Source organism: Rhinopithecus roxellana, chromosome 11 (genome assembly GCF_007565055.1).
Source record: "Rhinopithecus roxellana isolate Shanxi Qingling chromosome 11, ASM756505v1, whole genome shotgun sequence".
Classification (NCBI taxonomy): domain Eukaryota; kingdom Metazoa; phylum Chordata; class Mammalia; order Primates; family Cercopithecidae; genus Rhinopithecus; species Rhinopithecus roxellana.
The window spans coordinates 31,215,742-31,241,492 of NC_044559.1; the positions used below are offsets into that span (position 1 = coordinate 31,215,742).

The following is a 25,751-nucleotide window of genomic DNA, read 5'->3' on the forward strand; positions in this document are numbered from 1 at the left end:
CTGCACTCCAGCCTGGGCCACAGAGTGAGAATGCATCCCAAAAAATAAAAAAATAAAAAGTTACTTTATAAATTTATGCTGAAAGTTAACTCCTAATACTATAAATTCCTATTCCCCTTCACCTATGTCTTAAAATCTTATTTTCACAGAAGTACAAAGGAGAGAAAATAACTGATATAATGTGATATTACAGATATGTTCCTTGCAAATACCAGTAATTTTATCATTTGGGATGGGTCTGATAGTTGGAAGTGGGACCTATAATATATAATTTTTTTTTTTTTTTTTTTTTGAGACGGAGTCTTGCTCTGCCACCCAGGCTGGAGTGCAGTGGCCGGATCTCAACTCACTGCAAGCTCCGCCTCCCGGGTTTACGCCATTCTCCTGCCTCAGCCTCCCGAGTAGCTGGGACTACAGGCGCCTGCCTCGTCGCCCGGCTAGTTTTTTGTATTTTTTAAGTAGAGACGGGGTTTCACCGTATTAGCCAGGATGGTCTCGATCTCCTGACCTCGTGATCCGCCCGTCTCGGCCTCCCAAAGTGCTGGGATTACAGGCTTGAGCCACCGCGCCCGGCCAGTATATAATTATTTTTAAAATAAATGCTTGATTTTACTGTGGTCTTGGTCACAGCCTTCTGGCACACTTCCAAAAATCAACATTGCTAAGATGTTACTGCTGTTAGAGAATGTGGCTGCAATAGCTATCTGGCTCTTTGGGGAGCATCAGATAAGCTCAGATTCTAGCTTCTTTACTATTTGGTATCACAGGTGAAAAAATCTCAAGGTCTGTCATCCTTAAAACTCTACTAAATAAGCCATTGCTGCAGTGTAACACTGATTTCTTCCTAAATATCTCTTCAATCGGCCTTCTTTCCTGTTACCTTCATTACTGTCCTCCTAATCTCAGCTACCGTCATCTCTTACCTGGACGACTGCAGTAACTTCTTACCTGGTGTCCCTGCAACCACAGTTCTTTTTTTTTTTTTTTTTTTTGTCTTGCTCTGTCACCTAGGCTGGAGTGCAGTGGTGCGATCTCGGCTCACTGCAAGCTCTGCTTCCCAGGTTCACGCCATTCTCCTGCCTCAGCCTCCCGTGTAGCTTGGACAAAGGTGTCCACCACCACGCCTGGCTAATTTTTTGTGTTTTTAGTAGAGACAGGGTTTCACTGTGTTAGCCAGGATGGTCTCAATCTCCTGACCTCATGATCCGCCCGTCTTGGCCTCCCAAAGTGCTGGGATTACAAGCGTGAGCCACCATGCCTGGCCAGTTCTTATGAATTACATTGGCCAGACTTCTTTGGATACACGTTTTCTTCTGCCTCAAGATCTTTGCATACTTTCTGTTCCCTGCTAGAAATCATTTTTCCTCCCCCTTTGTTATCTCTGTTGAACAACACTTTTCCTTCAGCTCGATCATAAGTTCCTCAGGAATGTTTCCTCATCTGTCATAGTAGATCAGGTCTTCACATACTTCATGGCACCCCTATTTTTCCTTCATAGTGTTCATCACATTTGTAGAAATACAGTTATCCAATTCTTTCTTAAATTCGTATCCTATTCACTGGATTAAAAACACTGTGAGGTGGGCAGCGATTGAGTCTCTTCTGCGTAAACATTTATCCCTAGTACTTATCACAGTGCCCCGTACATAGTATGTGTTTCTTAAAGAATGGAAGGTTTTCAAACTCCAAGTAGACTGTCTTAAATTGAGTTTCTTTTTTGTGCTGAGTACCATATTAGACTTGAAGGAAGGATGATAGAACCCCTGCTTTGGCAAACTTTAATTACTTTGTGTTCCAAGGGATGTTAATGATATATTTGGAAGAACAGTATGTAGTATTTAAAGAATAAAAATCTCTAAACTGTCAATTCTTTTAAACAAGTAGGCTACAGAATGCCACACTTAATTTTGAAGAACGTTCAGTGTCATCCTGTTTCGTGAAAATAAAATAATATCAAAACTTGCGTATTGAAAGAACCAGAAGTTTGTCAAATATTGACAATAAATATTCGTATGAGCCTGTGACACGCACATAGTAATTGCATTGTTTTAAGGTAATCTGGGAAGTAGTAAATAGCCAATTTATGCTTTAATTTCAAGTTGATATGTTTCTTCTCTTTAGTGTCCTATGGATACTAAAGAATCTCGTAACAGCAGTATTTCAGTTCCACCTTCTAAGATTGAGGACACTAAAAAACAACTTTTCTGTTGCTTATAAGGGTTTAGTTTAATTTTTCTTAAACTATAGAATAAAGAAATGTTTTAGTCTTATTTTAGATAGAATTATTATATTGTTACATTTTTAGCTTTGCATCCTTATCGGCTATCTTCATGGATTTTTAGTTTTTCTGCGGGGAGGGATGGTGGTGAATTATTTTCCTAGGATGAGTTACAAAGGATTTTTTCCAGTAGTAATTTGAGATGCTTTATCTTCTCTTTATTCTACATAACCTATTTGTTCACAGAAGAATTGAATGAAGCCTTATTTTTATTTTTGTGTAATTTCTTTCCACTATTCTGTGTTTTTCAAAATTTATTTTAAAAAATAGTTTCTGGGTCTTTGTCCCATAGAAAACTCCCAAAGTTTCAGGACAAAAATGTAGATTAGTAGCAGTTAAACTCTTAATGATGTTGTTATTATTCTTCAGTATTTTCTGCATTTTGAGTGATTAACACTTCCAGTGAAATGTGTTTTGTGATAGTCTTCCACGAAAATTGAGTTAAATGAAAAATTCCCAAGAATTATATGCTTTATACTAAAAAAACTCAGGCTTTCCTTTAAATGCTTCCTTGAAGTGTAAGTTCGCTTCCTTGAAGTGTAAGTTTGCTTTTTTTTTTTTTTTTTTTGAGAGAAGTCTCGCTCTTATCCCTTAGGTTTGAGTGCAGTGGCTCGATCTCGGCTCACTGCAACCTCTACCTCCTGGGTTCAAACAGTTCTCCTGCCTCTGCCTCCCAAGTAGCGGGGATTAAGTCGCCTGCCACCACGCCCAGGTTAATTTTTGTATATTTTAGTAGAGATGGGGTTTCACCATGTTGGCCAGGCTGGTTTGGAACTCCTGACCACAAGTGATCTGCCCGCCTCGGCCTCCCAAAGGGCTGGGATTATAGGCGTGAGCCACTGCGCCCGGCCTGCTATTGCTGGGTTTCTTAAGGTTATATTCCTCTACGAAAGTATTCGAAGGAGACTTGTATGATCATGCCTTGTAAGTCAGTAGGACAGCTGTTTCTGTTCCCATTAGATGAAAGGCATTTTTGTCAAAATATTGAATATGTGATGTAGAAGATCACAAAATGTAGAAAGGGAATGCTTCAGTACAGTTCTCTGTTTTATGAAGACAAAATATTATCAGTCATTTTATGATGAAAGCACATGTGGCTTAGAAATGGTGATTGCTTAAGCCTTATAGCTGTAGATGGTGGCTGACTTTATTGTCAAGCTGGATTTTAAGCAATACATGCATCACTGTTGTAATCAGGCAGTACTGTTGACTAGAAGAAAGCTTTCTCTTCTAGATTTCTCCTTACAAATGAAAGAACATTGCCTCCTTTTGAATATGGCATGATTCTTTGTCATTTTTTCAGTAAGGACAGTTTTCTAAATACTAATCTAATCAAAGAGGTTTGATGGTATGCTTTGACAAAGTATATTTCCAGGTCCCATTTTTAGTGTGATTTTATAGTGCCGATGAAATATAAACATGAATTTTTTGTTAGATTTTTTTTTTATTTTGATTTCCTACATTGTAAAACACAGTCAGTGGTACTATAATTAACAGCATTACCCATAATATCAAGTCTATTTTTTTGAAGTTGCTCCTAATTTTTATATTATTATTAATATACTCACCTCCTCCCCATAGATGCAAGTGTTATACATCTGTAGGACCACTCATTTTCCCCCAACAATTATTTACTGAATATTTATTTCATGCCTGACTCTTCTTTTTCTTTTCTTTTCTTTCTTTCTTTTTTTTTTTTTTTTGAGACAGAGTCTTGCTCTGTCGCCAGGCTGGAGTGCAAGGGCACGATCTCGGCTCACTGCAACCCCCACCTCCCGGGTTCAAGTGATTCTCCCACCTCAGTCTCCTGAGTATCTGGGACTACAGGCGCGCACCACCATGCCCAGCTAATTTTTGTATTTTTAGTAGAGACGGGGTTTCACCATGTTGGCCAGGATGGTCTTGAACTCCCGGCCTCAAGTGATCTGCCCGCCTCAGCCTCCCAAAGTGCTGGGATTACAGGCATGAGCCACAGCGCCCAGCCAATGCCCAACTCTTTCTTAAAATGATTACCTTTGGAAGTCAGGTGAGTTAGGAAATTGCTGATATTTTCTGTACTTTTAAAGGTTTTTTAGAATATTGCTCTGTAATAGAATTTGTTGTTAACCAATGAAGTAGTTTAGATAATTAGTGGTTTATGTTAATGTCTTTTTAAACTTTGAGAATATGTTTAAGACCAGTTATTTTAACCATCAAAATTATCTGTAGTTTCTAGTGTTGCTCCCTTACCTAAGAAGTATTATTTTACAGGGTCGGGCGTGGTGGCTCACACCTGTAATCCCAACACTTTGGGAGGCCAAGGAGGGCGGATCATGAGGTCAGGAGATCGAGACCATCCTGGCTAACACGGTGAAACCCTGTCTCTACTAAAAATACAAAAAATTAGCTGGGCGTGGTGGCGGGCGTCTGTAGTCCCAGCTACTTGGGAGGCTGAGGCAGGAGAATGTTGTGAACCCGGGAGGCGGAGCTTGCAGCGAGCCAAGATTGTGCCACTGCACTCCAGCCTGGGCGACACAGCAAGACTCCGTTTCAAATAAATGAATAAATAAATAAGCTCTGTTGGCCAGGTGTGGTGGCTCACGCCTGTATTCCCAACACTTTGGGAGGACAAGGCAGGCAGATCTCGAGGTCAGAAGTTCGAGACCAGCATGACCAACATGGTGAAGCCCCATCTCTACTAAAAATACAAACATTAGCCAGGCATGATGGCACATGCCGGTAATCCCAGCTACTTGGGAGGCTGAAGCAGGAGAATCACTTAAACCTGCATAATGGAGTCTACAGCGAGTTGAGATAACACTACTGCACTCCAGCCTGGGTAACAGAGTGAGATTCCATCTCAAAAAAATTTTTTCTTCTCTATTTTCTTCTAGCAGTTTATAATGTTAGGTTTTACATTTAGATCTAAAATTCATTTAGAGTTAATTTTTGCAGAGGGTGTGAAGTAAAGGTTGAAGTTCATTTTTTTTTTTTTTTTTTTGCAAATGGACATCCAGTTGTTCCAGCATCATTTGTTGAGAAGACTATACTTTATACATCAAATGGCCTTGGCATCTTTGTGAAAAATCAGTTGACCACAGACTTGTGCATCTTATTTCTGGATTTTCTGTTCTGATCCTTTGATCTAAATATTCATCCTTATTCTAATGCCACACAGTCTTAATTATTATAGTTTTTCAAAAAGTTATGAAATCAAGTAATGAATGTACTCTGACTTGGTTCTTCTTCTTCTTTTTTTTTTTTTTTTGAGACGGAGTCTTGCTCTGTTGCCCAGGTTGGAGTGCAGTGGCCGGATCTCAGCTCACTGCAAGCTCCACCTCCCGGGTTCACGCTATTCTCCTGCCTCAGCCTCCGGAGTAGCTGGGACTACAGGCGCCGCCACCTCGCCCGGCTAGCTTTTTGTATTTTTTAGTAGAGACGGGGTTTCACCATGTTAGCCAGGATGGTCTCGATCTCCTGACCTCGTGATCCGTCCGTCTCGGCCTCCCAAAGTGCTGGGATTACAGGCTTGAGCCACTGCGCCCTGGCCGGTTCTTCTTTTTCAAAAGTTCCTTTGGCTATTCTGGGTCTTTTGCATTTTTATTTTAATTAATTAATTTTTTTGAGACAGGCTTTCACTCTTTCACCCAGGCTGGAGTGCAGTGGCATGATCATGGCCCACTGCAGCCTTAACCTTCTTGGGCTCAGGTGATTCTCCCATCACAGCCTCCTGAGTTAGGAGCTGGGACTACAGGTGTGCACTCCTACACTTCGCTAATTTTTGTATTTTTTGTAGAGGTACGGTTTCACCATGTTGCCCAGGCTGGTCTTGAACCTGGGCTCATGCAATCCTCCCACCTCTACCTTCCAAAATGTTGGGATTACAGGCGTGAGCCACTGCACATGGCCTGCATTTTTACATACATTTTAGAATCAGTTTGTCAATTTCTATAACAGAGCCTGCTGGAATTTTTGTTGGGATTGCATTGGATCTATAAATTAATTGGGGGAAACTCGATATGTCTTAACTATTGCATCTTCTAGTTCATTAACATGGTATGTCTATTATTTGGATGTTTTCAAATTTCAGCATTATTTTTTAGGTTTTCAGAGTGTAGGTCATGCACATACTTTGTTAAATTTACCCTTAAGTATTCTTTGATGCTATTTTAAATGGCAATTAAATTTGGCATATTGGTTTTGTAAACTGACTTCACTAAACTTAATTGTTCTAATAGTCTGTATATTCCTTAGGATTTTCTTTTTTTTTTTTTTCCCTGAGACGGAGTTTCACTCTTGTTGCCCAGGCTGGAGTGCAATGGCGCAATCTTGGCTCACTGCAACCTCCACCTCCTGGGTTCAAGTGATTCTCCTGCCTCAGTCTCCTGAGTAACTGGGATTACAGGCATGCGCCACCACGCCCGACTAATTTTTGTATTTTTAGTAGAGACGGGGTTTCTCCATTTTGGTCAGGCTGGTTTCGAACTCCTGACCTCAGATGATCCACCTGCCTCAGCCTCCCAAAGTGCTGGGATTACAGGCGTGAGCCACTGTGCCCGGCTTCCTTAGGATTTTCTAAATAGACAGTAATGTTGTTTGCAAGTAAAGACATTTTTATTTTTTCCATTTCCTTCTGTGTGTTTCCTTTTTTTTTTTTGTTTTATTTCACTGGCTAGAATCTCTAGTACAGTGCTGGAGAGAAGTGATGAGAATGGACATTCTTGCCCTGTTCCTGATCTTATGAAAAAATGCATTCTTTGACCATTGAGTGTGACTATACTTTTTCTTAGATGCCTTTTAGGTTGAGTGAATTTCTTTCTTCCCTTATTTGCTAAGAGTTTTTATCATGAATGGATGGTAAATTTTATTAAATGCTTTTTCTACATTATTGAGGTGATACTGTCATTTTCTTTTTTATTCTGTTAATATGGAGGATTACATTGATTGATTTTTGAGTCTCTTAAACCTGCATTCCTGAAATAAATCCTACGTAGTCATGTTGTATTTTGTACTGTTGCAGTACCAATACTAACAACCCAGAGCTAAAACAAACTTCACAGGTTTAAGGATTTAGTCCCCAACATGTCTGCCCTTGCTACAGATGCCAGCTGTAAGTTTAGGAGTCCTCAGGCCACTCTCACATCTGACCAACTGGCTGCAAATTCAGAGGTTCCTACAGCCCCTTCAGGTTTGACAATTTGCTAGAACTACTTATAACTCAGGAAAGTGCTACACTTTGTCTTAGAGACAGGGTCTCACTGTCACCCAGAGTAGAGTGCAGTGGTAAGGTCACAGCTCACTGCAACCTCAAAATCCTGGGCTCAAGGCAGTCCTTCTGCCTCAGCCTCTCAAGTAGCTAACAGTATAGGCATGCGCTACCGTGCCCAGCTGCTAGGCTTATAATTACAAGTTTTATTGTAAATGATACAGATCAGGACCAGCCAAATGCACAGACACAGAGAGTGAGGTCTGGGAGGAACCTGGACACAGAGCTTCTGTGCTTTTTCCATGGAATCAGGATGCATTACCCTCCTGGCACATTTATATGTTTACCAACCATGAAACTCACCCAAGTTTCAGGTTCCAGAGTTTTTATTGGGATATTATTACATAAGCATGATTGATTGAATCATTGGTTATATGGTTGTCAGTTCCCAGTACTTTTCTCCCCTGTGTTGGGCCAGAATCAGTGACTCAAAGCCCCAACCCTCTAATCACATGGTTGGTCTTTCTGATGTGACTAGCCCCTATCCTGAGTTATCTCTCCTTGGCATAAGCTCAGGTGTGGTCCAAAGACTCACCATGAATAATGAAGACACTCCTAATTACTCAGAAAATTTCAAGGTTTTAGAAGCTCTGTCCCAAGAACTAGGGTACTTTCTGTATATTACTGGGTTCAATTTGGCAATATTTTGTTAGAATTTTTGTGTCTATGTTCATGAGAGATATTAGTATTTGTTTTGTTTGTTTTCTATGTAATTTCTTTGTCAGGTTTTGGTATCAGGCTAATACTGGTCTCATAAAATGATTTGGAAAGTGTTCCCTCTATCTTTATTTTTTCAAATATTTTATGTAGGATTGGTTTTATTTATTCCTTAAATGCCTGGTAAAATTTGCTAATGGAGAACTTACAGGCCTGGAGTTTTCCTTGTGGGAAGTTTTTTTTTTTTTTTTTTAAATTATGATTTCAATCTCTTTAATAGATGAAAGGCAGTTCAGAGTTTCTGTTTCTTCTTGAGCCAGTTTTGATCATTTGTATCTTTCAAGAAATTTGTTCATATCATCTAAGTTATCAGATTTAGATGATCTGGACAATTGTTGGCATAAAGTTGTTAATGATATTCTCTTATCCTTTTAATGTATGATGTATATAGAATCTGTAATGATGCACACTCTTGATACTGTTTTTGTATTGTAATTTTTGTCTTTTATTCTTCATCAGCCTTAGCGGTAGTTTATCAATATATTGATTTTTAAAAGTCAGCTTTCAATTTTACTGATTTTCACTATTTCTCATTTTCTATTTCTTTCATTCCTGTCCCTGGTTTTTATTATATTTCTCTACTTCAGTTTCTCAACGTTAGCAGTCTTGACATTTGGGGTCAGATAATTCTGTTTTGTGCACATTAGGATGTTTAGCAGCATCCCTAGCATCACCTTACAAAATGCCAGTAGCCTCCTCCTAGTTGGCATAACCAGAATATCTCCAGACATTGTCAGATGTCTTGGTGGGCAAAATTGCTCACAGTTGAGAACCATTGCTCAGCTTCTTTCAGTTTAGTTTGTTCCTTTTTCTACTTTCTTAAGGTGGAATCTTGGATCATTGATTTTGGACACTATCCTCCCAACAGAAGGATTTAAATCTAAACAGTTGTGTTTAAGCACTGCTTTAGCTACATTCAACAACTTTTGATATGTTGTGTCATTAAGTTTAGAATATTTTCTAATTTTTCTGCAGTTTGTTCTTTGAGCTGTGATTTATGTTCCAAATATTGGGATTTTTCTAATTAGCTTACTGTTGCTGATTTCTAATTAAATTTCATTGTGATTGGAGAACTTACTGTGTATGATTTCAGTACTTTTAGATTTGTTAAAAATTATCCTTTACAAAGCACATTTCTTTGAGATGTTTACGTAGTATGCCAAAAGATTTGTCAAGGACTTACATTAGGGTGTTTGCTATATTTGAAGTAAGAATTGATTTTTAAAGAATTCAGTTTGTATGCTATTAAAAAAATTTTTCCTGTTTACCAAAGTAAAATGTACATACAAAAAAGCATACAAATTGTGTGTACAGTTCAATGCATTTTTACAAAAGCAAAGAAATATTACAAATCTCAGAAACCCCCTCCTGACTTTTCCAATCACTGTCACCCCTTCCCCAAGGTAACTGCAATTCCAACTTTTTTTTTTTTTAATTCTAACTTTTTATGCCATAGTTTAGTTTTACCAGTTTTGAACTTTATGTGAATGGAGTTATGTAGTGTGTACTTTTCGTGTGTGTTTGGCTTTTTTCATTCAACATTATGTTGAAATAGTGTCAATTAATCCATGTTACTGCACAATAGTTGTAGTTAGTTTATTCTCATTGCTGTATAATACTACGTTGTATGAATGTTTCACAGTTTATGCATTCTGCTATTGATGAATGTTTCCAGTTTGGGGCCAGTATGAATAGTTCTATACGAGCATTCTTTTGTATGTCCTTTGGTGAACCTGTAAACATATATTGGTTTGGTATATGCCTGTAAGTGGAAATACTTAGTCACGAAGTATACATATATCCAGCTTTGATATGTAAGTTTTAAGAAAAAAGGTTTTTGGGCCGGGCGCGGTGGCTCAAGCCTGTAATCCCAGCACTTTGGGAGGCCGAGACGGGCGGATCACGAGGTCAGGAGATCGAGACCATCCTGGCTAACACAGTGAAACCCCGTCTCTACTAAAAATACAAAAACTAGCCGGGCGAGGTGGCGGGCGCCTGTAGTCCCAGCTACTCGGGAGGCTGAGGCAGGAGAATGGCGTGAACCCGGGAGGCGGAGCTTGCAGTGAGCTGAGATCCGGCCACTGCACTCCAGTCCGGGCGACAGAGCGAGACTCCGCCTCAAAAAAAAAAAAAAAAAAAAAAAAAAAAAAAAAAAAAAAAAAAAAAAAAAAGAAAAAAGGTTTTTGATTGTAGTTATTGTTGTGCATCTTGTTTAGATACTTGCTGTTTGGGGCTTAGTTATTGTGGTGGTAATGGTTTTGTCATTGTTAAGAAAGAAGCAACATATTTCTTATGAGGCATTTTTTCTAAAAGTTTACAGTATTCAACTTTTACTGTTTTTAATGGTTTTTAAAATGAGATGTACTTTTTGATGGAAACAAATGCACAAAACTACCATCTTAAAAGAAGAGTAATAATAAATAGAAGTTTTACTATTCCGCTAATCCCAGTATATTTTCAATCTCAACCCCTTTGGTACATCCTTGAGAGATACCTGCTCTACTGTAGCTAAAATTTTCTGTTTTTCTTGCCCTCTATGTATATGTATAAGAATTGTAAGCTTTAGGATACCAGTTAGAATTTAGCTTCGTAGAATGTGTTCTTTTCATTGTGTGGAGGGCAATGTGTGAGGCACTTCAGGATTAGAAAGTAAGTTAAATGATAATGTTAACAAAGTGTAGGAGTTTGGCTCATTAATTCAGCAAAATTAGAAATCTTTTCTTTTGCTAGAAGAGAGTATTGGAATTCTGGAGTAGGGGTTTTTATTTTCTTTCCACGATGGTACTGTGCTTGAGCCAAACTGTACCATTTCGTATAGTTTCAATTCTGTGGTTCATTTCTTTGACTGCCACCAAACTACACCCTAAATAATCACAAGTTTATGTATTGGAGCTATGTTGTAGTCAATGAAAAGTCACATATCTGGTTAAGGTAGTCACATTTCGTAGATAATGACTCCCATTCAAATAGGGAATACATTAGGATGCCTCTCTTAAAGGGATGCTGTTTGTGAAAAATATTACCTGTGATTCAGTGATGAAATGATAGACGTGTCTTTTTCTCTGTCATTGGAAGTTGTTAAGCATTCAGGGTAAGGGTGTTTGAAAGGAAGACACAGTTCATTAGTGTTTGCTCTCAGAGGTGCATTTTATTGGGAGAAGAAAAGTGGGCTAACTAGATGGATTATTCAGAACATCTCAGCCTTACATAGGGAATTTATCGTAATTGAATATTTCAGTGGAACATTATTGGAAGGGCTTGGTTGGACACATAGCTCAGAGAAGCAAAGGGGTTGTTTCTGAATGTGCTAGCGTGTGATACGTTTAATTACTTGTTTATCGCCTCTGCTGTTTGGATTACTTTCTCTGTGTACATATAATTAGGCATCTCTCTCTGTAATATACTCCTAAACCTTGTACTGTCCTCACAGCTGACTAAATGATCAAGTAGCTTCAGTCACCTATCGTTCAGTTTCTCTTTCCATCATTATGGTTGTCATTTGCTTATTTCCAGGCTAATTCAAAGTGTTACTGAGAATCTATCAGTTTGTTATCCCATGTAGTATAGTTAATAACGTTTTGGGTAGCATAATTTTAGTCTTTTAAAAAAATAATAAAAATACTAACAGCTAACAATAGCTAACATCTATTAAATATTTATTGGGAGCTAGATGTTTTTACATATGTTTCTCTAATTCTCACAGTAACCTGGCTGAGGCATGTGTAATAGTCCAGTTTTACAGATGAGGAAACTAAACCAGAGAGGTTAAATAATTTGTCCCAAAGTTACACAGCTAATGTGAGTGACAGAGTTAATATTTAGATTCAGGACTGACTTTCTCTAACACCATGGGTCTTTATGATCTCTCTGTGTTGTTTGCTGGTTTTGCTTTGGACTTCACAACTCGACTTTTTTGCTTATCTTATCCCTTCCACTTGGAATGGCATCTCCTTAACAGTTTCAGACTCTACTAGTAGCAAATGTACCTATCATTTAAGCCTTAGACCAAATGCCACCGTTTTCTAAAGTTTTTCTTACAGTGCCATTTGGAAGTAAACTGTCTCTTTTGAACTCCCACAATACTTTGTACCTTTCTTTGTATATTTATTTTGCCTTCAGTTATAATTATTGCTAAACATATCTTAATTTACCCAATGGAGACGGTCTTTGATTTCCTGCACTGTAAGACAGCCTTGAACACTGAAGGTTCTCAGTATTGTTGACTTGATATTACAGGTAAAAACTCATCAAAACAGAAGTAAACACTATTGATGCTTTTTTAAAAAAATTGGAAGAACATGGCAACATGGTAATGATTTGTATATTTATGATCATTTTTGCTTCTTGTTATTTGAAAATCTTGCTAAATTTTGCTGGTGGTATAATTAAATGTGGCATGCATTTCCTGGTTTGGTGAAAAGGTTCATAATCTTAGCTATCATTTTCTTTAAAAAAAGATAATAAAGAAATGTCTGTTTGCCAGGCAGGAAGAACCCGCTGTTTTAATTTTGTTCACAGCAGTGGGTCAGATTATGATCTTTTGGAGCTAGCTCTGATAATAGACTCAATATAATATTGGAATTCAACAATTGGTTATTGTCGAGTATATTATCTCTTGCACTGATGGCTGTCAGTGCGATTGCCAGACTGTTTAGAATAAGTTTATGGCTGTTTAGAGTAAGTCTATGGCAAATAGTCTACTCTTCTCTAAATACAATGTTTCCATTTATTACTTACTGTAGTATTTTATATGTGCATTGTCTTTTTGTTTTGTTTTGTTTTTAGTTTTCTCAGAGAGAGGCAATTAAACCAAAACTGGCTCACTAGTGGGGGTGGGGAATCTTATTATTGATTCTTTACTCCATTTTGAATGATATTTTTTTCTTCTAAACCTCTTTAAATAGGCCTTTTCCCTCTTCTAACTTAACTGGTTTACTTTAACATTTAATTCAAACAAAGATTAACAAAATTGTAAATAAACACTTTTATGGTGATAAAGGCACACTGTCGTTGTAATTTATTGAATTTTGAGCTCCGAGTCTCTGTTAAACTTAGATTTCTGACTATGCTTTTATAGTTTCTTCTATCTGAATTATTGAAACATCCTCAGACTCTATTTACTTCCCTCAAAGGAGAAGTCCTTTTGTTAAGATAATATTTTTTAAAATGAGTATCAGTCTTTTTAATCTCATGTCTCTTAGACTTTATGAAATTACTCATGAAGCAAAAGGTGAATAGGAGACAGTAACTCAAAGAAGTCTTTTGGCCCTTGAGCTAAGACAGTGGATAAAATTTACACAAATTATGAGACCAGCAAAAGCACTCTTAATTTTAAGGTTTGAGGATCTGATTATTAAATATCCATTGAAATAATCAGATTAAAGCAATCAATATTCTTTAAGCATTTGACATTAACCAGAATCTACAAAATGATGAAAGTTTTAGTTCTAGTGACAGGAATTTAAATTGTCCTTCACAAAATTCCTATTGTTGTTAATGTTAAGTTATTGCAAAAGTAACACATGTTAATTCCAGGGAACTAGTATAATTCTAATAGTAGCTAACTTTAGAGTTCATTATATTTTGCTATTTAGCGTAAACTTGTTAATCCTTATAACAATCATATGAGGCAAATACTGTTATTTTTCCTATTTCATAGATGAGGAAACCGAGCACAGAGAAATGGAAGGACTTTACTGAGGCCATACAGTATTTGAACTCAGGGAGTTTGGCCTTAGAGTCTGTGCCCTTAACCTCTATTCAGTATTGCTTCTCACTGAATGGTTAAGATTTGAGGATTATTAAGATAGACCTGGATTTAAATCATGGCTGCCACTTTATACTCTTGGGATAGGAGTATATTTCTTGACTTCTCTGAGCTTCAGTATTCTTGTTTATAAAACAAAGGTTGTTTTAGGGATAAAATAAGATATATTAACTGCTTATCCCACTGTTCCCCAGATGCTGTGCTTGTTCAATAGATGGTATCATTTAAAACAAATAATGAGAAGCAAAATGAAAAAAAGGCACCAAAACAAAACAATAACCATTGCTAACATTTCGAATTATCCAGTCTTGTAAAACATGTTTCTTGATTTTATTAATATGTTTTTTCTTTATATTAGTATATTTTTCTTTCATGTGTAACTTTTTCTTGTTTTTGTTTCACAAAATAAGGTGGGAAGACTTGGATTTGCCTGTATCACTTAGCAGTAAGGCAACCCTTTTTCGGCTTCTATGCTAGCCAAAACTTTTTTTTCTCTATTTAGAAGTGGGTAGATGGAGATAGAGGAGAACATGGAAGTACACACACTTTTTTTTTTTAAAACAAAAACAGGATTATATTTAAAATTTCTTATATAACATCTACAGATTAACAAAATCTAGGATGCTAGAAGTAGGGAGAACATGTGCTAGTATTACTTTTATTAAAATAGCAACAGTTTCAGAATATTTAGAGTTGTTAACTGAAAATACTATATTTGAATAAGCAATCTTAATGAATGTAGACTTTTCCTCTTGATGAGTGAGCTTGTAGAAGTCTGACCATATATTGCATTGCTAAATACATTCATTGGGTGTAGCATAACCTCCTGTCTTTCTATAGCTTTTATCAACAAAGCATGGCTAATGCTTTTTTTTTTTTTTTTCTTTTAGATCTACACACAATGAGCTGGAAAAGAATCGGTGAGTCAGTGATGAGGTGCAGCTTTCACTTATGTTTAAAAGCAAACTCACCATTTTACCTGTGAAAATAATGTCATAGTGCATATGTAGTTGTAATTTTGCTTTTCAGATGTACAGCTTATTGTGAGTCTGATACATATGTATTTTCTCTAAAAAATGACTTAAATAGTAAGCTTATAGCAGCTAGAAAATGTAAATACATTTTTAAAGCTTATTCGAATTTGAGTTTTGGGTGTAGCCTTTATTTCTGTCTCCGAAAATGAGTTAATTATTAAAAACTCATGGTTTAAATGTAGTTTTACCAAAGGGTAGTATTTCTAAAGAGTAGGTAATAAGCATTACAAATTGGAGGGCATTGAATTTTTCTTTCTTTGTAATTCATTCATTCATTCATTTATTCATGCATTCAACAACTATTTATCAAATATGAGCTGTATGTCAGTGCCAGGCAGGCAGAATGCTTTATATAGGAAATATAAGAATATATAAGATAGTTTTTATCCTTTCCTTAAGGAATTCAGAACTTTGTAAAGGAAAGACAGGTAATTAAAGTACTATATAATGTGGCAAGTATGGTAATGGAGAAGCAGAAGGTACTGGACGGTACTGAAAGATGTTTTGGAAGGTCACCTGATTCCTTTTTGAAGGGAGTCTTGGAAAGTCTGCAGAGGATGGTGAGTGAGCAATGTATACTGAGGAAACTGCAAAAGGGTTCAGTATGACTATAAAAGATTGTAACATGAAGTGAAGCATGCCAGGTATTGAAGAGTCTTGTCTACCATGCCGAAGAGTTTAGACTTCCTGAGATCCATAGGGAGCAGTTAAATAATTTTAAGGTGGGTTATCATTTGATCAGCCTGTTTCTTGGAAATATCATTTGGCTACAGTTTGAAGAATTGGTTGGTTGGGAGAAGGGATACCAGAGGCATAAAGATGCTTTTTAAGACTATACAGTAATCTAGGTAAGAGATGATGGTGGCCATTGAGATAGAAGTAGACAAAGTAAAGAGTATGGAATGGAGTCAATAGAAATTGGTGATTAGTTAGCTATGGATAGTTGAATCTTAGATGGTATTACTATTAATTGAGGAAAGAGAAGAAGAGGACAAGTTTGGAAGAGAACATAAGAATTATAAGAGTAAAATACTTTGTTTTTGGTATAGCGATTAGGTTAATAGCAGCCAGGCCTGGTGGCTCATGCTTGTAATTCCAACACTTTGGAAGGCCCAGGTGGGAGGATTGCTTGAAGCAAAGAGTTCGAGACCAGCCTGGGCAGCAAAGTGAGACACCCTCCATCTCTACAAAAAAATAAAAATAAATTAGCTGGGTGTGGTGGCATACAGTCCCAGCCACTCAGGAGGTTAAGGCAAGAGGATCACTTGATCCCAGGAGTTGAAGGTTGCAGTGAGCCATGATCATGCCACTGCACTGCAGCCTGTGTGACAGAGTGAGACCCTGTCTTAAAAAAAAAAAAAGAGATTAATAACAAACTGAAATCATATGTACCAGCTGTTTTTGACAAATAAGATCTCATGACCTTCAACTTTTTGTCCTCCCTTTAACACAAAATAGATTGACTAACCTAACTGCCTCATTGCAAGTAAGTTTAAATGTCAAATCCCCTTGAAAAGGCTTAGCATAGTCTTTTAGGCAGACTCAGTAGCTGTTGACTACTTTGTTTGCACAATACTCTGTTCTTGTCTCCTATTGTAAGGCTGAATAGTTAGCATTGTAATTATTTGTTCATATGTCTCTTTCTGCCAAATGACTATGCCCCAAATGCAAAGATTCTGTTTTGTTCAATTTTGTATCCTCAGTGCCTAGCATTTGAGGCATGTATAGGAGACAGTGGCTCTCATATTGAGTGAAGGATAAAACTGGAGCTCAAAGTTGAGTGGTCGAGTCAAAGACATTTTGGTGTAGTTAGTGGTAGAAACTCCTTCGTTTTAAAGAATCTCTTTTCTGCTTTTTTATTTCTGATTTATTAAAGATCTGGATAGATAAAGGAAGGACATATCTGGCTATGTTAAACATAACAAAAAAGACTGAGAAATGAAAGTTCTGAGGATCCTAAAAATAAAACCTTAAATTGAAGTTTACTCTAAATTAGATCATAGAGTATGTTTTGGGCCCATGGATTAAATATTGATAAACACGTGGCTTTTATAGTTATTTCATTTGAATGTGGTCGTTGGGAGACCCTCATTGGAAACCTGGCGAAAACCATTAACACTGGAGTAGAGACTCTTTTTAGTAACTATTTGGAATGGAGCTTTAAAAATCTTTGATTCAGTTTTGTTGAATGCATTTTGCAGATTCTTTCTGACTCACTGATAACCTTTTTAAAAACCCTCACAGAAGATGTGTGCATCACCCATAGTATTACTTTGGTATGCCATGTAAATTGTTTAATCTAGCATCTAGCTGTGGCACAGGTATAACGTGTGTGGTTTTATTACCTGGGCTGTGTGTAATCTCCAATAAAAGTCATTTGTTCCTATTTTACTTACTTAGATATAAGACTTTTAGACTGGTTTCTTACCCTACCTTACTTCACTTAAGGCATGATTTCCTTATCTTCTTCTAATAGCTTTGGAAGTACTAACAGATATTCTTTATTAGCCCAGAGGACTAATAAGACATTGTTTATTTCTCAAATTATTTCTTCCCCTCTCTCTTTACTCCTTTTCCTCTCGCTGTTCCCTGAGGCGTCATTGAAAGATGATATAGAATTAACTTTTCCAAGATATATTTGTTTTTAAAAGGGATTTTTATCAACAAAAATAAAACTCAAATTTAGAATAATAATCTGTACCCCGCTTCTGGAAAGTTACCAGTGGTGGTCTGGCAAAAAACAAAAATACTGGTAGACATAGGATAGGGGAGGTGGTTTAGCAAGAAGGTGGCACAGGAATATTTTAAAAATTTAAGCCTATATTGTTTTTATGTTTTAAAGCCCCCATCCAGTTCTGTTTAACAGTCCTCTTTACCAAGGCATCATTTTTATTTGACATATTAAAGAAAGAAAAGTTAATCTAGCTTTGGCATCCTTTAAAATAAATAGAATTTTGACTTTACCTTTGATATGCCTTTGAGTGTGATGTTATATGAAGACAGTAACTCACTATCAAAAGATTAGTTTTGTCTTCATTCTGAAAAGACATTCCTGAAGTAATTCATGTTCTTTAAAATTTGTCACTTTATATAACATATTCGTGTCAGAAATTGCTTTTTTCCTTTTTAGCGTGGTTCTGAAATCTTGGATATAAGCTTCTCTGTGTCAGTGTTTTTTTTTTTTTTTTTTTTTTTTTTTTTGAGACGGAGTCTTGCTCTGTCACCCAGGCTGGAGTGCAGTGGCGTGATCTCAGCTCACTGCAAGCTTCGCCTCCTGGGTTCACACCATTCTCCTGCCTCAGCCTCCTGAGCACTTGGGACTACAGGTGCCCACCACCACGCCTGGCTAATTTTTTTTCTATTTTTAGTAGAGACGGGGTTTCACTGTGTTAGCCAGGATGGTCTCGATCTCCTGAGCTGTGATCCACCTGCCTCGGCCTCCCAAAGTGCTGGGATTACAGACTTGAGCCACCGTGCCCGGCCTGAGTTAGTGTTTTTTTTATTGGCGCAAATGCAGTGAGATTTAGAGTAGGTGATTTTAAATTGCTGATGAATGGCTAAGTAATTCCAGATAGCTATCTCAAACAAAGCCCTAAAATTGTTGAAGCCCTGGGATCTGGCCTAAAAGATATAATAGCCACCAGATGTTGAGGTTCATACTACTAGATCTCCAAGGGAAGTCTAGTGGTGGAGATTTGGGTTTTGACAGGCCCAGAGTAGTTGGTTGTGATCCACAATTACCCCAGGATTCCTATAGCCCATTAGGGAGCTCTAGGTAGTTTCAGGACTGATAGAGAAACTCCGATTTTCTTCTTGGATAGGTCTTGGGAGCTGTTTTCTGCCCAACTCCTTATTGGTTATACTGAGTCTGCTCTAGATGGTTCAGAGCATTTGTTACCTGTATACCAACCCTGTCCGCCTAGGCCCACAACAGGTCATAATAGGCCTAGGAGATGGAGGGGAAGCAAAATACTTCAGATGTTCTGCATTCCTCAGGAACCTGTGTGAATCATCTCATAGAAAACTTAATGAGACTTTGAGATTGAAGAATTAAGATATTACTTTGCCCATTGGCTTATCTTACAGGTTGGGTCCTTTGCCAGAGAAGACACAATTCAGTATCAGTACAGATTTTAGATTGCCTCATTGTTTTTTCATTTTTTAAATTCAGATTACTGATGATGTTTTAGAAAGAATCAAAAACTCTGGCCAGGCATAGTGGCTCATGCCTGTAATCCCAGCACTTTTGGGAGGCCAAGGGAGGCGGATTGCTTGAGGCCAGGAGTTTGAGACTAGCAGGGCCAACATGATGAAACCTCGTCTCTACCAAAGTTACAAAAATTAGCCAGGCATGGTGGTGCATCCTTGTAATCCCAGCTTTTTGGGAGGCTGAGACACAAGAATTGCTTGAACCTGGGAGGTAGAGGGTGCAGTGAGCTAAGATCATGCCACTGCATTCCAGCCTGGGCAACAGAGCAAGACTTGTCTAAAAAAATATAAAATCAACAACTTGAACAGGACTCTGATGGTCAAGAACCTTAGTGCTAGAAGGGCCAAAAGAGAACACTGGACTAATAATGTCTTCCTAGGCAGAGGAGAAGTGACTAAATATTTGTTAAAATAAAATAAAATAAAATCAAAAAAGAAAAGGATGTCTAGTGAGTGATAATAGGTGTTCTCCATATAGGGACTTTCACATACCTCTGAGGGGAAAATGGAAATTAGCATTTATAGAGTTCTTACTGTGTTCCTCCACTGTGCAAGGCTGTTACATAATTCTGTAAGGTAGAAAGGCTGAAAGTTTGAGTCAAAGTGTCAAAAACTGACCATTTTATCATCACAGCTACAATTTGAAACAAGATGGATATGAACACAAAACAGTTCTAATCATGATCCTTTTTGATCATGAATATGAGAGTTATGGTTAATATCAATCTTTCTCTTCAGCAACAATTAATAAATACTGTATGTGGCATCATGATAGATCAAATGAAGTATAAGATACCCTATTCTATTCTAAGGTTAAGGTCATTATAGTTTGGTATTTATATTTCATCTTTCAATATCATGATCTAGTTAAGTTACCAGTAAATGTCTAGAAGGGTACACTAATAGTGTTTTTCATACTGAAAATTGAAACTCACTAGTGGTCTATGTGATCATTTAGTGAATCATTTTGAAAAAGAAATTGAAGAAAACACCAAAGTACACTGCATGAAGTAAAGTTAAATATGGAATTGTAAAACTTGTGTATACTGGATTGTGATATAAAATCCTGTGCGTCATAGTCAAAACCTACTACTGTGGGTAGTTAAGGAGAATGTATACTGAGCCATGAAGAAGAGAGATAATTTGAATATAAGAAAAGAATACGGAAAGGAGTCAGTGTGAGTAGAGCCGTGGAAGCAGGAATGTAGCATTGTAAGCTGTGTTCAGGAAGGAGTGAGTAGACCATATTGAGTTAAATAGCAGAGTCTTATCAGATCAGTAGTGGAAGACAAGGCTGAAAAGGTGGTTTGGAATTAGACTGTGGAATGTTACTGAATGCCAAGGAATTTGGATTTTACTTTATTGGCAGTGGTGAATTTTTGAGGCTTTTGAAGCAAAGAGATAGGCATGTACAAAGCATTAAAAAAAGTACAATCTAGCTATAGAAGCAGGGAGACCAGTTTGGATCCTTTTTGAAGTAATCCATATAGTAAAAAGATATGAGTCAGCACTCAGGTGATAGAATTGGGAACAGAAAGAAAGACAAAGGTCTAAGAAACACTATAAATAAAAAATTATTTTCTGTTAATTGGTACTACTTATTTCTTCACATAGCTGCAAAAGTTATCTTCTCTCAGTGCCTACTGCAGCAAGGAAAAAAAAAGTGATCTTCTCAAAGAATATATCAAATTGAGTCATTTCTCTGTTTACAGTCCTCCACTGGCTTCTCACTACAATTAGATAAAATCTGTGGCCTGCAAAGTGCACCACTGTATCCCTTATCTCCTGTAGCCCTTCTGACATTGTTTCCTCTCTTTTCTTTAAACACAGCGTGATCATTTCCATCTTAGGACTTTTGCACTTGCTGTTCCTTCTGCTTGGAAAGCCCTGCTCTAGTTCTTCATCATTATTTAGTTCTCAACTCTCAGATCATCTGATTAGAGAATAATCATTACCTCCTGGTCACACTCTATCGCATTACTTTTTATGTCACCTTAACATGTATATCCGTCTGAGTTATTTATTCATTTATGCTGTCTGACTTCTTTCACTAAAATATAAGTTTCAGGAAGGCAGGACTTTGTCTTATTTACCCAAGGACATAGCAGTCATTTAGTAAAAGTTCATTGAATAAAAAATTATATGTGATAGTAGATTTATAATCAACATGTTTTCACATTATAATGACTTCAGTGAAAAGTGATGAAGATATATACTCTTGAGAGTTCAGTTGACCTGATAAAATAATTTTATAATAGGCAAATAGAAAATTTAATGAATTCTCAAAATGTAAATAAATGATATGAGAAAACTTGATAAGTGAGAACAGCTTAAAGGATTTTTACCATGCCAGAGTTTATCCTACTTTTTTAGAAGTGTATGGACTCATTTAGTCCTTTAGGATATCATACAGTGCACTAAGATAAGGATAAGTAATTTTATAAAGGAGAACACTTTATCTGATGGAGTTTTTGCTGTACTTGTGGGATCTTTATTCCTTTCTCATCCCATGACTTGAAAATGGTAAGCATTTTTACAAGGAAAAGATTTATTTATACTTGTAGACAAGAATCCTGTAAAAAATTTCAAATTTTTCGTGTTAGAATTTCTGATGGATTAGTTCTGTTTATTCTAATTATTTGGACATGATAATGAATATAATTTTTTTTTAATCTATACTGCCTATCATGTCCCCATTTTACATGGATATTTTAACAGAGTGATGGTTTTGGTCTACCTTATCTTAGAACAAAATGTAAAAGTAAATCTTTATGACTGAGGTTAGGCAGTGTTTTCTCTTGGTACATCATCAGACTAATTTAGGATTCCTTGGCAGGAAGAGCATATCTGAAATGGTTTTCACTGCCTATTTTTTGTGCTTTTAAGATACTTGTTTAAAAAGGACCTTTTTTTTTTTTTTTAACATGGTGTGCACATTCTAGAAAAAGAATGTTCACTTGTTAGTAGGAAAGAAAACATTGGTTTGGCAGAACTTTCTTTAAAACTCTTACCTCAACTAATAGTACTTAAAGGGTATTTGCTTGCATTAAAGTCAAGTTGCAGGGTTAGGGAAGTCAAACCTTTATTGTAGGTTTAAAATTAACCTATAACTTCAGCTGGATTAGAAGTCTATGGTTTTAGATTGGGTACTGTAATTTTGAAAAGTTTAGTCAAAATCCCATTTTAGCCTTGGTTTTTATTAGGATGCAAAGGGTATTAGTATGTCTCAGTTTGAAAATACTTTAGAGTAACTTTCTCAACCTGATAAACAGCATTAATGACAAACCCACAGCTTATGGCACTTGTAATGGTAAAAAACTGAATGCTTTCTCCCTAAGATCAGAAATAAGGATGTCAACTTTCATGACTTAATACTCAACATTGTACTGGAGGTTCTATCCAGGGCAGTTAGATAAGAAAAAAATACATAAATAAAAGGCATCTAGATTGGAAAGAAAGAGGTAAAACCATTTCTGTTTGCAGATATCATAATCTTATGTACAGGTATACTTCGTTTATTGCACTTTGCAGATACTGCATTTTTTAGCAATTGAAGGTTTGTGGCAACCCTGTGTCAAGCAAGTCAGTTTCCAACAGCATATGTTCACTTCGTGTTTCTGTGTTGTATTTTGGTAATTCTTGCAATATTTTAAACTTTATTATAATTGTATGCATTATGATGATCTGTGGATCTGTAATCTTTGATGTTACTATTGTAATTGTTTTAGGGTGTCACAAACCATGCCCATATAAGATGCAGACTTAATAAATGTTGTGTGTGTTCATCTGATGGCTTCACTGACCGGCTGTTGCCCCATCTCTCTCCCTCTTTTGGTGCCTCCCTATTCCCTGAGACACAGCTATATTGAAATTAGGCCAATTAATAACCCTACAGTGGCCACTAAGTGTTCAAGTGAAACGAAGAGTCACGTGTATTTCACTTTAAATTTAAAGCTAGAAATCGTTAAGCTTAGTGAGAAAGGCATGTCAAAAACCACGACAGACTGAAAGCTAGATCTCTTATGCCAAATAGCCAAGTTGTGAATGCAAAGGAAAAGTTCTTAAAGGGAATTAAAAGTGCTACTCTGGTGAACATCCAAATATGAAAGTGAAACAGCCTTATGGGTGATATGGAGAAACTTTTGGTAGTCTGGATAGAAACCAGCCAGAACATTCTCTTAAGCCAAAGCCTAATCCAGAGCAAGGCCCTGACTCTATTCAATTTTATGAAGGCTAAGAAGGGAGGAAGCTGCAGAAGAAAAGTTGGAAGCTACCAGAGTTTGGTTCATGAGATTTAAGAAAAGAAGCCATCTCTATAACAAAAGTACAAAGTGAAGCAGCAGGTGCTAAGGTGGAAGCTATAGCAAATTATTGAGAAAATCTAGCTAGAATAATCAGTGAATGTGGCAACAGGTTTTCAAAGTAGACGAAACCACCATCTATTGGAAGAAGATGTCATCCAGGACTTTCATAGCTACAGCAGAAGTCATAGAGAAGAGAAGTCAATGCCTGGCTTCAAAGTTTCAAAGACTGGGCTGACTGTCTTAATAGGGGCTGATGGGCTTATGCAGCTGGTGACTTGAAGTTGAAGCCAGTACTCATTTACCATTCTGAAAATTCTAGGCCCTTAAGAATGAGGGCAGATCTCCTCTGCCTGTGCTCTGTAAATGGAATAATAAAGCCTGAATGACAGTACATCGTTTATAGCATAGTTTACTGTTTGAAGCCTACTGTTGAGACCTACTACTCAGAAATTTTTTTAAAAAAATTATTGCTCATTGACAATATACCTGGTTACCCAAGAGCTCTCATGGAGATGTACAAGGATATTAATGCTGTTTTCATGTATGCTAACACAGCATCCATTCTGCAGTCCATTGGACCAAGGTATGATTTCAACTTTATTATTTCAGAAATACATTTCATAAGGCTGTATCTGCCATAGATAGTGAATCTTCTGATGGATTGGGCAAAGTAAGATGAAAATAATTACATGTACAATAGCATCCAAAAGAATAAAATACCTAGGAATAAATGTAACCAAGAAGATGAAAGCTTTGTACACGGAAAAGTATTAATACAAAATACTTTTGAAATAAATTAAGGAAGACCTAAATAGATGAAAAGATATCCTGTGCTCATGGATTGGAAGACTTAATATTGTTAAGATGGCTATACCCTCCAAATTGATCTACACATTCAGTGCAAGCCCTATGAAAGTTCCAGCTTCCTTTGTTTTTTTTTGCAGAAATTGACAAGCTGGTCCTATAATTCATGTGAAAATATAAGGTACCCAGAATAACCAAAACAATCTTGAAACAAATAAAGTTGGAGAGCTTGCATTTCCTGATTTCAAATCTCACTATAAAACTACAGCAATCAAGGCAGTATGGAACTGACCAAAGAATAGACTTACTGATTAGTGGAATAGAGTTGAGCGTGTAGAAAGAATTTCTGACATTTATGGTCAACTAATTTTTAACAAGGATCACAAGACAATGTAATGTCTTTTCAACAAATAGAGCTGACACAACTGGATACCTACATACAAAATAATGAGGTTGGATCCCTACCTCACACCATACACAAAACTCAAAATGGATCATAGACCTGAATTTAAGAGCTAATAAAATTCTTAGAATAAAACATAAGTGTAAATCTTTGTGGCCAGGTGCGGTGGCTCAAGCCTGTAATCCCAGCACTTTGGGAGGCTGAGACGGGCAGATCACGAGGTCAGGAGATCGAGACCATCCTGGCTAACGTGGTTAAACCCCATCTCTACTGAAAAAAAAAAAAAAAAAAAAAACTAGCCGGACGAAGTGGCGGGCATCTGTAATCCCAGCTACTCGGGAGGCTGAGGCAGGAGAATGGCGTAAACCTGGGAGGCGGAGCTTGCAGTGAGCTGAGATCCGGCCACTGCACTCCAGCCTGGGCGACAGAGCAAGACTTTGTCTCAAGAAAAAAAAAAAGTAAATCTTTTGTGATGTTGCATTAGGCATTGGTTTCTTACATATGACACCAAAAACACAACCAACAAAAGAAAAAAATAGATACATTAGAATTTATCAAAGTGAGCCAGGCGTGGTGGCTCGTGCCTGTAATCCCAGCACTTTGGGAAGCTAAGGTGGGCAGATCACCTGAGGTCGGGAGCTCAAGACCAGCCTGACTAATATGGAGAAACCGCATTGCTACTAAAAATGCAAAATTAGCTGGGTGTGGTGGCACATGCCTGTAATCCCAGCTACTCGGGAGGCTGAGGCAGGAGAATCACTTGAACCTGGGCAGCAGAGGTTGCAGTGAGCTGACATTGTGCCACTGCACTCCAACCTGGGCAAAGAGTGAGACTCCGTCTCAAAAAAAAAAAAAAAAAAAGAAATGGCCAATATACATGTGAAATGCTTAATATTAGTAGTCATTAGGGAAATATGAATCAAAACTATAAGATACCACTTCACAATTACTAAGATGACCATCTAGGGTTGCTCACCAACTTTGTAGTCA

The 25,751-nt window shown here is 37.1% G+C and overlaps 1 protein-coding gene across 2 annotated transcripts in view; it reads left to right on the forward strand.

The window, feature by feature from the left end:
- The window catches only part of MXI1 (MAX interactor 1, dimerization protein), an 82,749-nt gene that overhangs the window by 24,995 nt on the left and 32,003 nt on the right, over positions 1-25,751 (forward strand). For both annotated transcript variants that reach the window (XM_010370320.2, XM_030940502.1), the window contains exon 3: positions 14,898-14,927. In XM_010370320.2, coding sequence (XP_010368622.1) covers positions 14,898-14,927 — 30 coding nt within the window. The remainder of the gene's footprint in view (positions 1-14,897; positions 14,928-25,751) is intronic.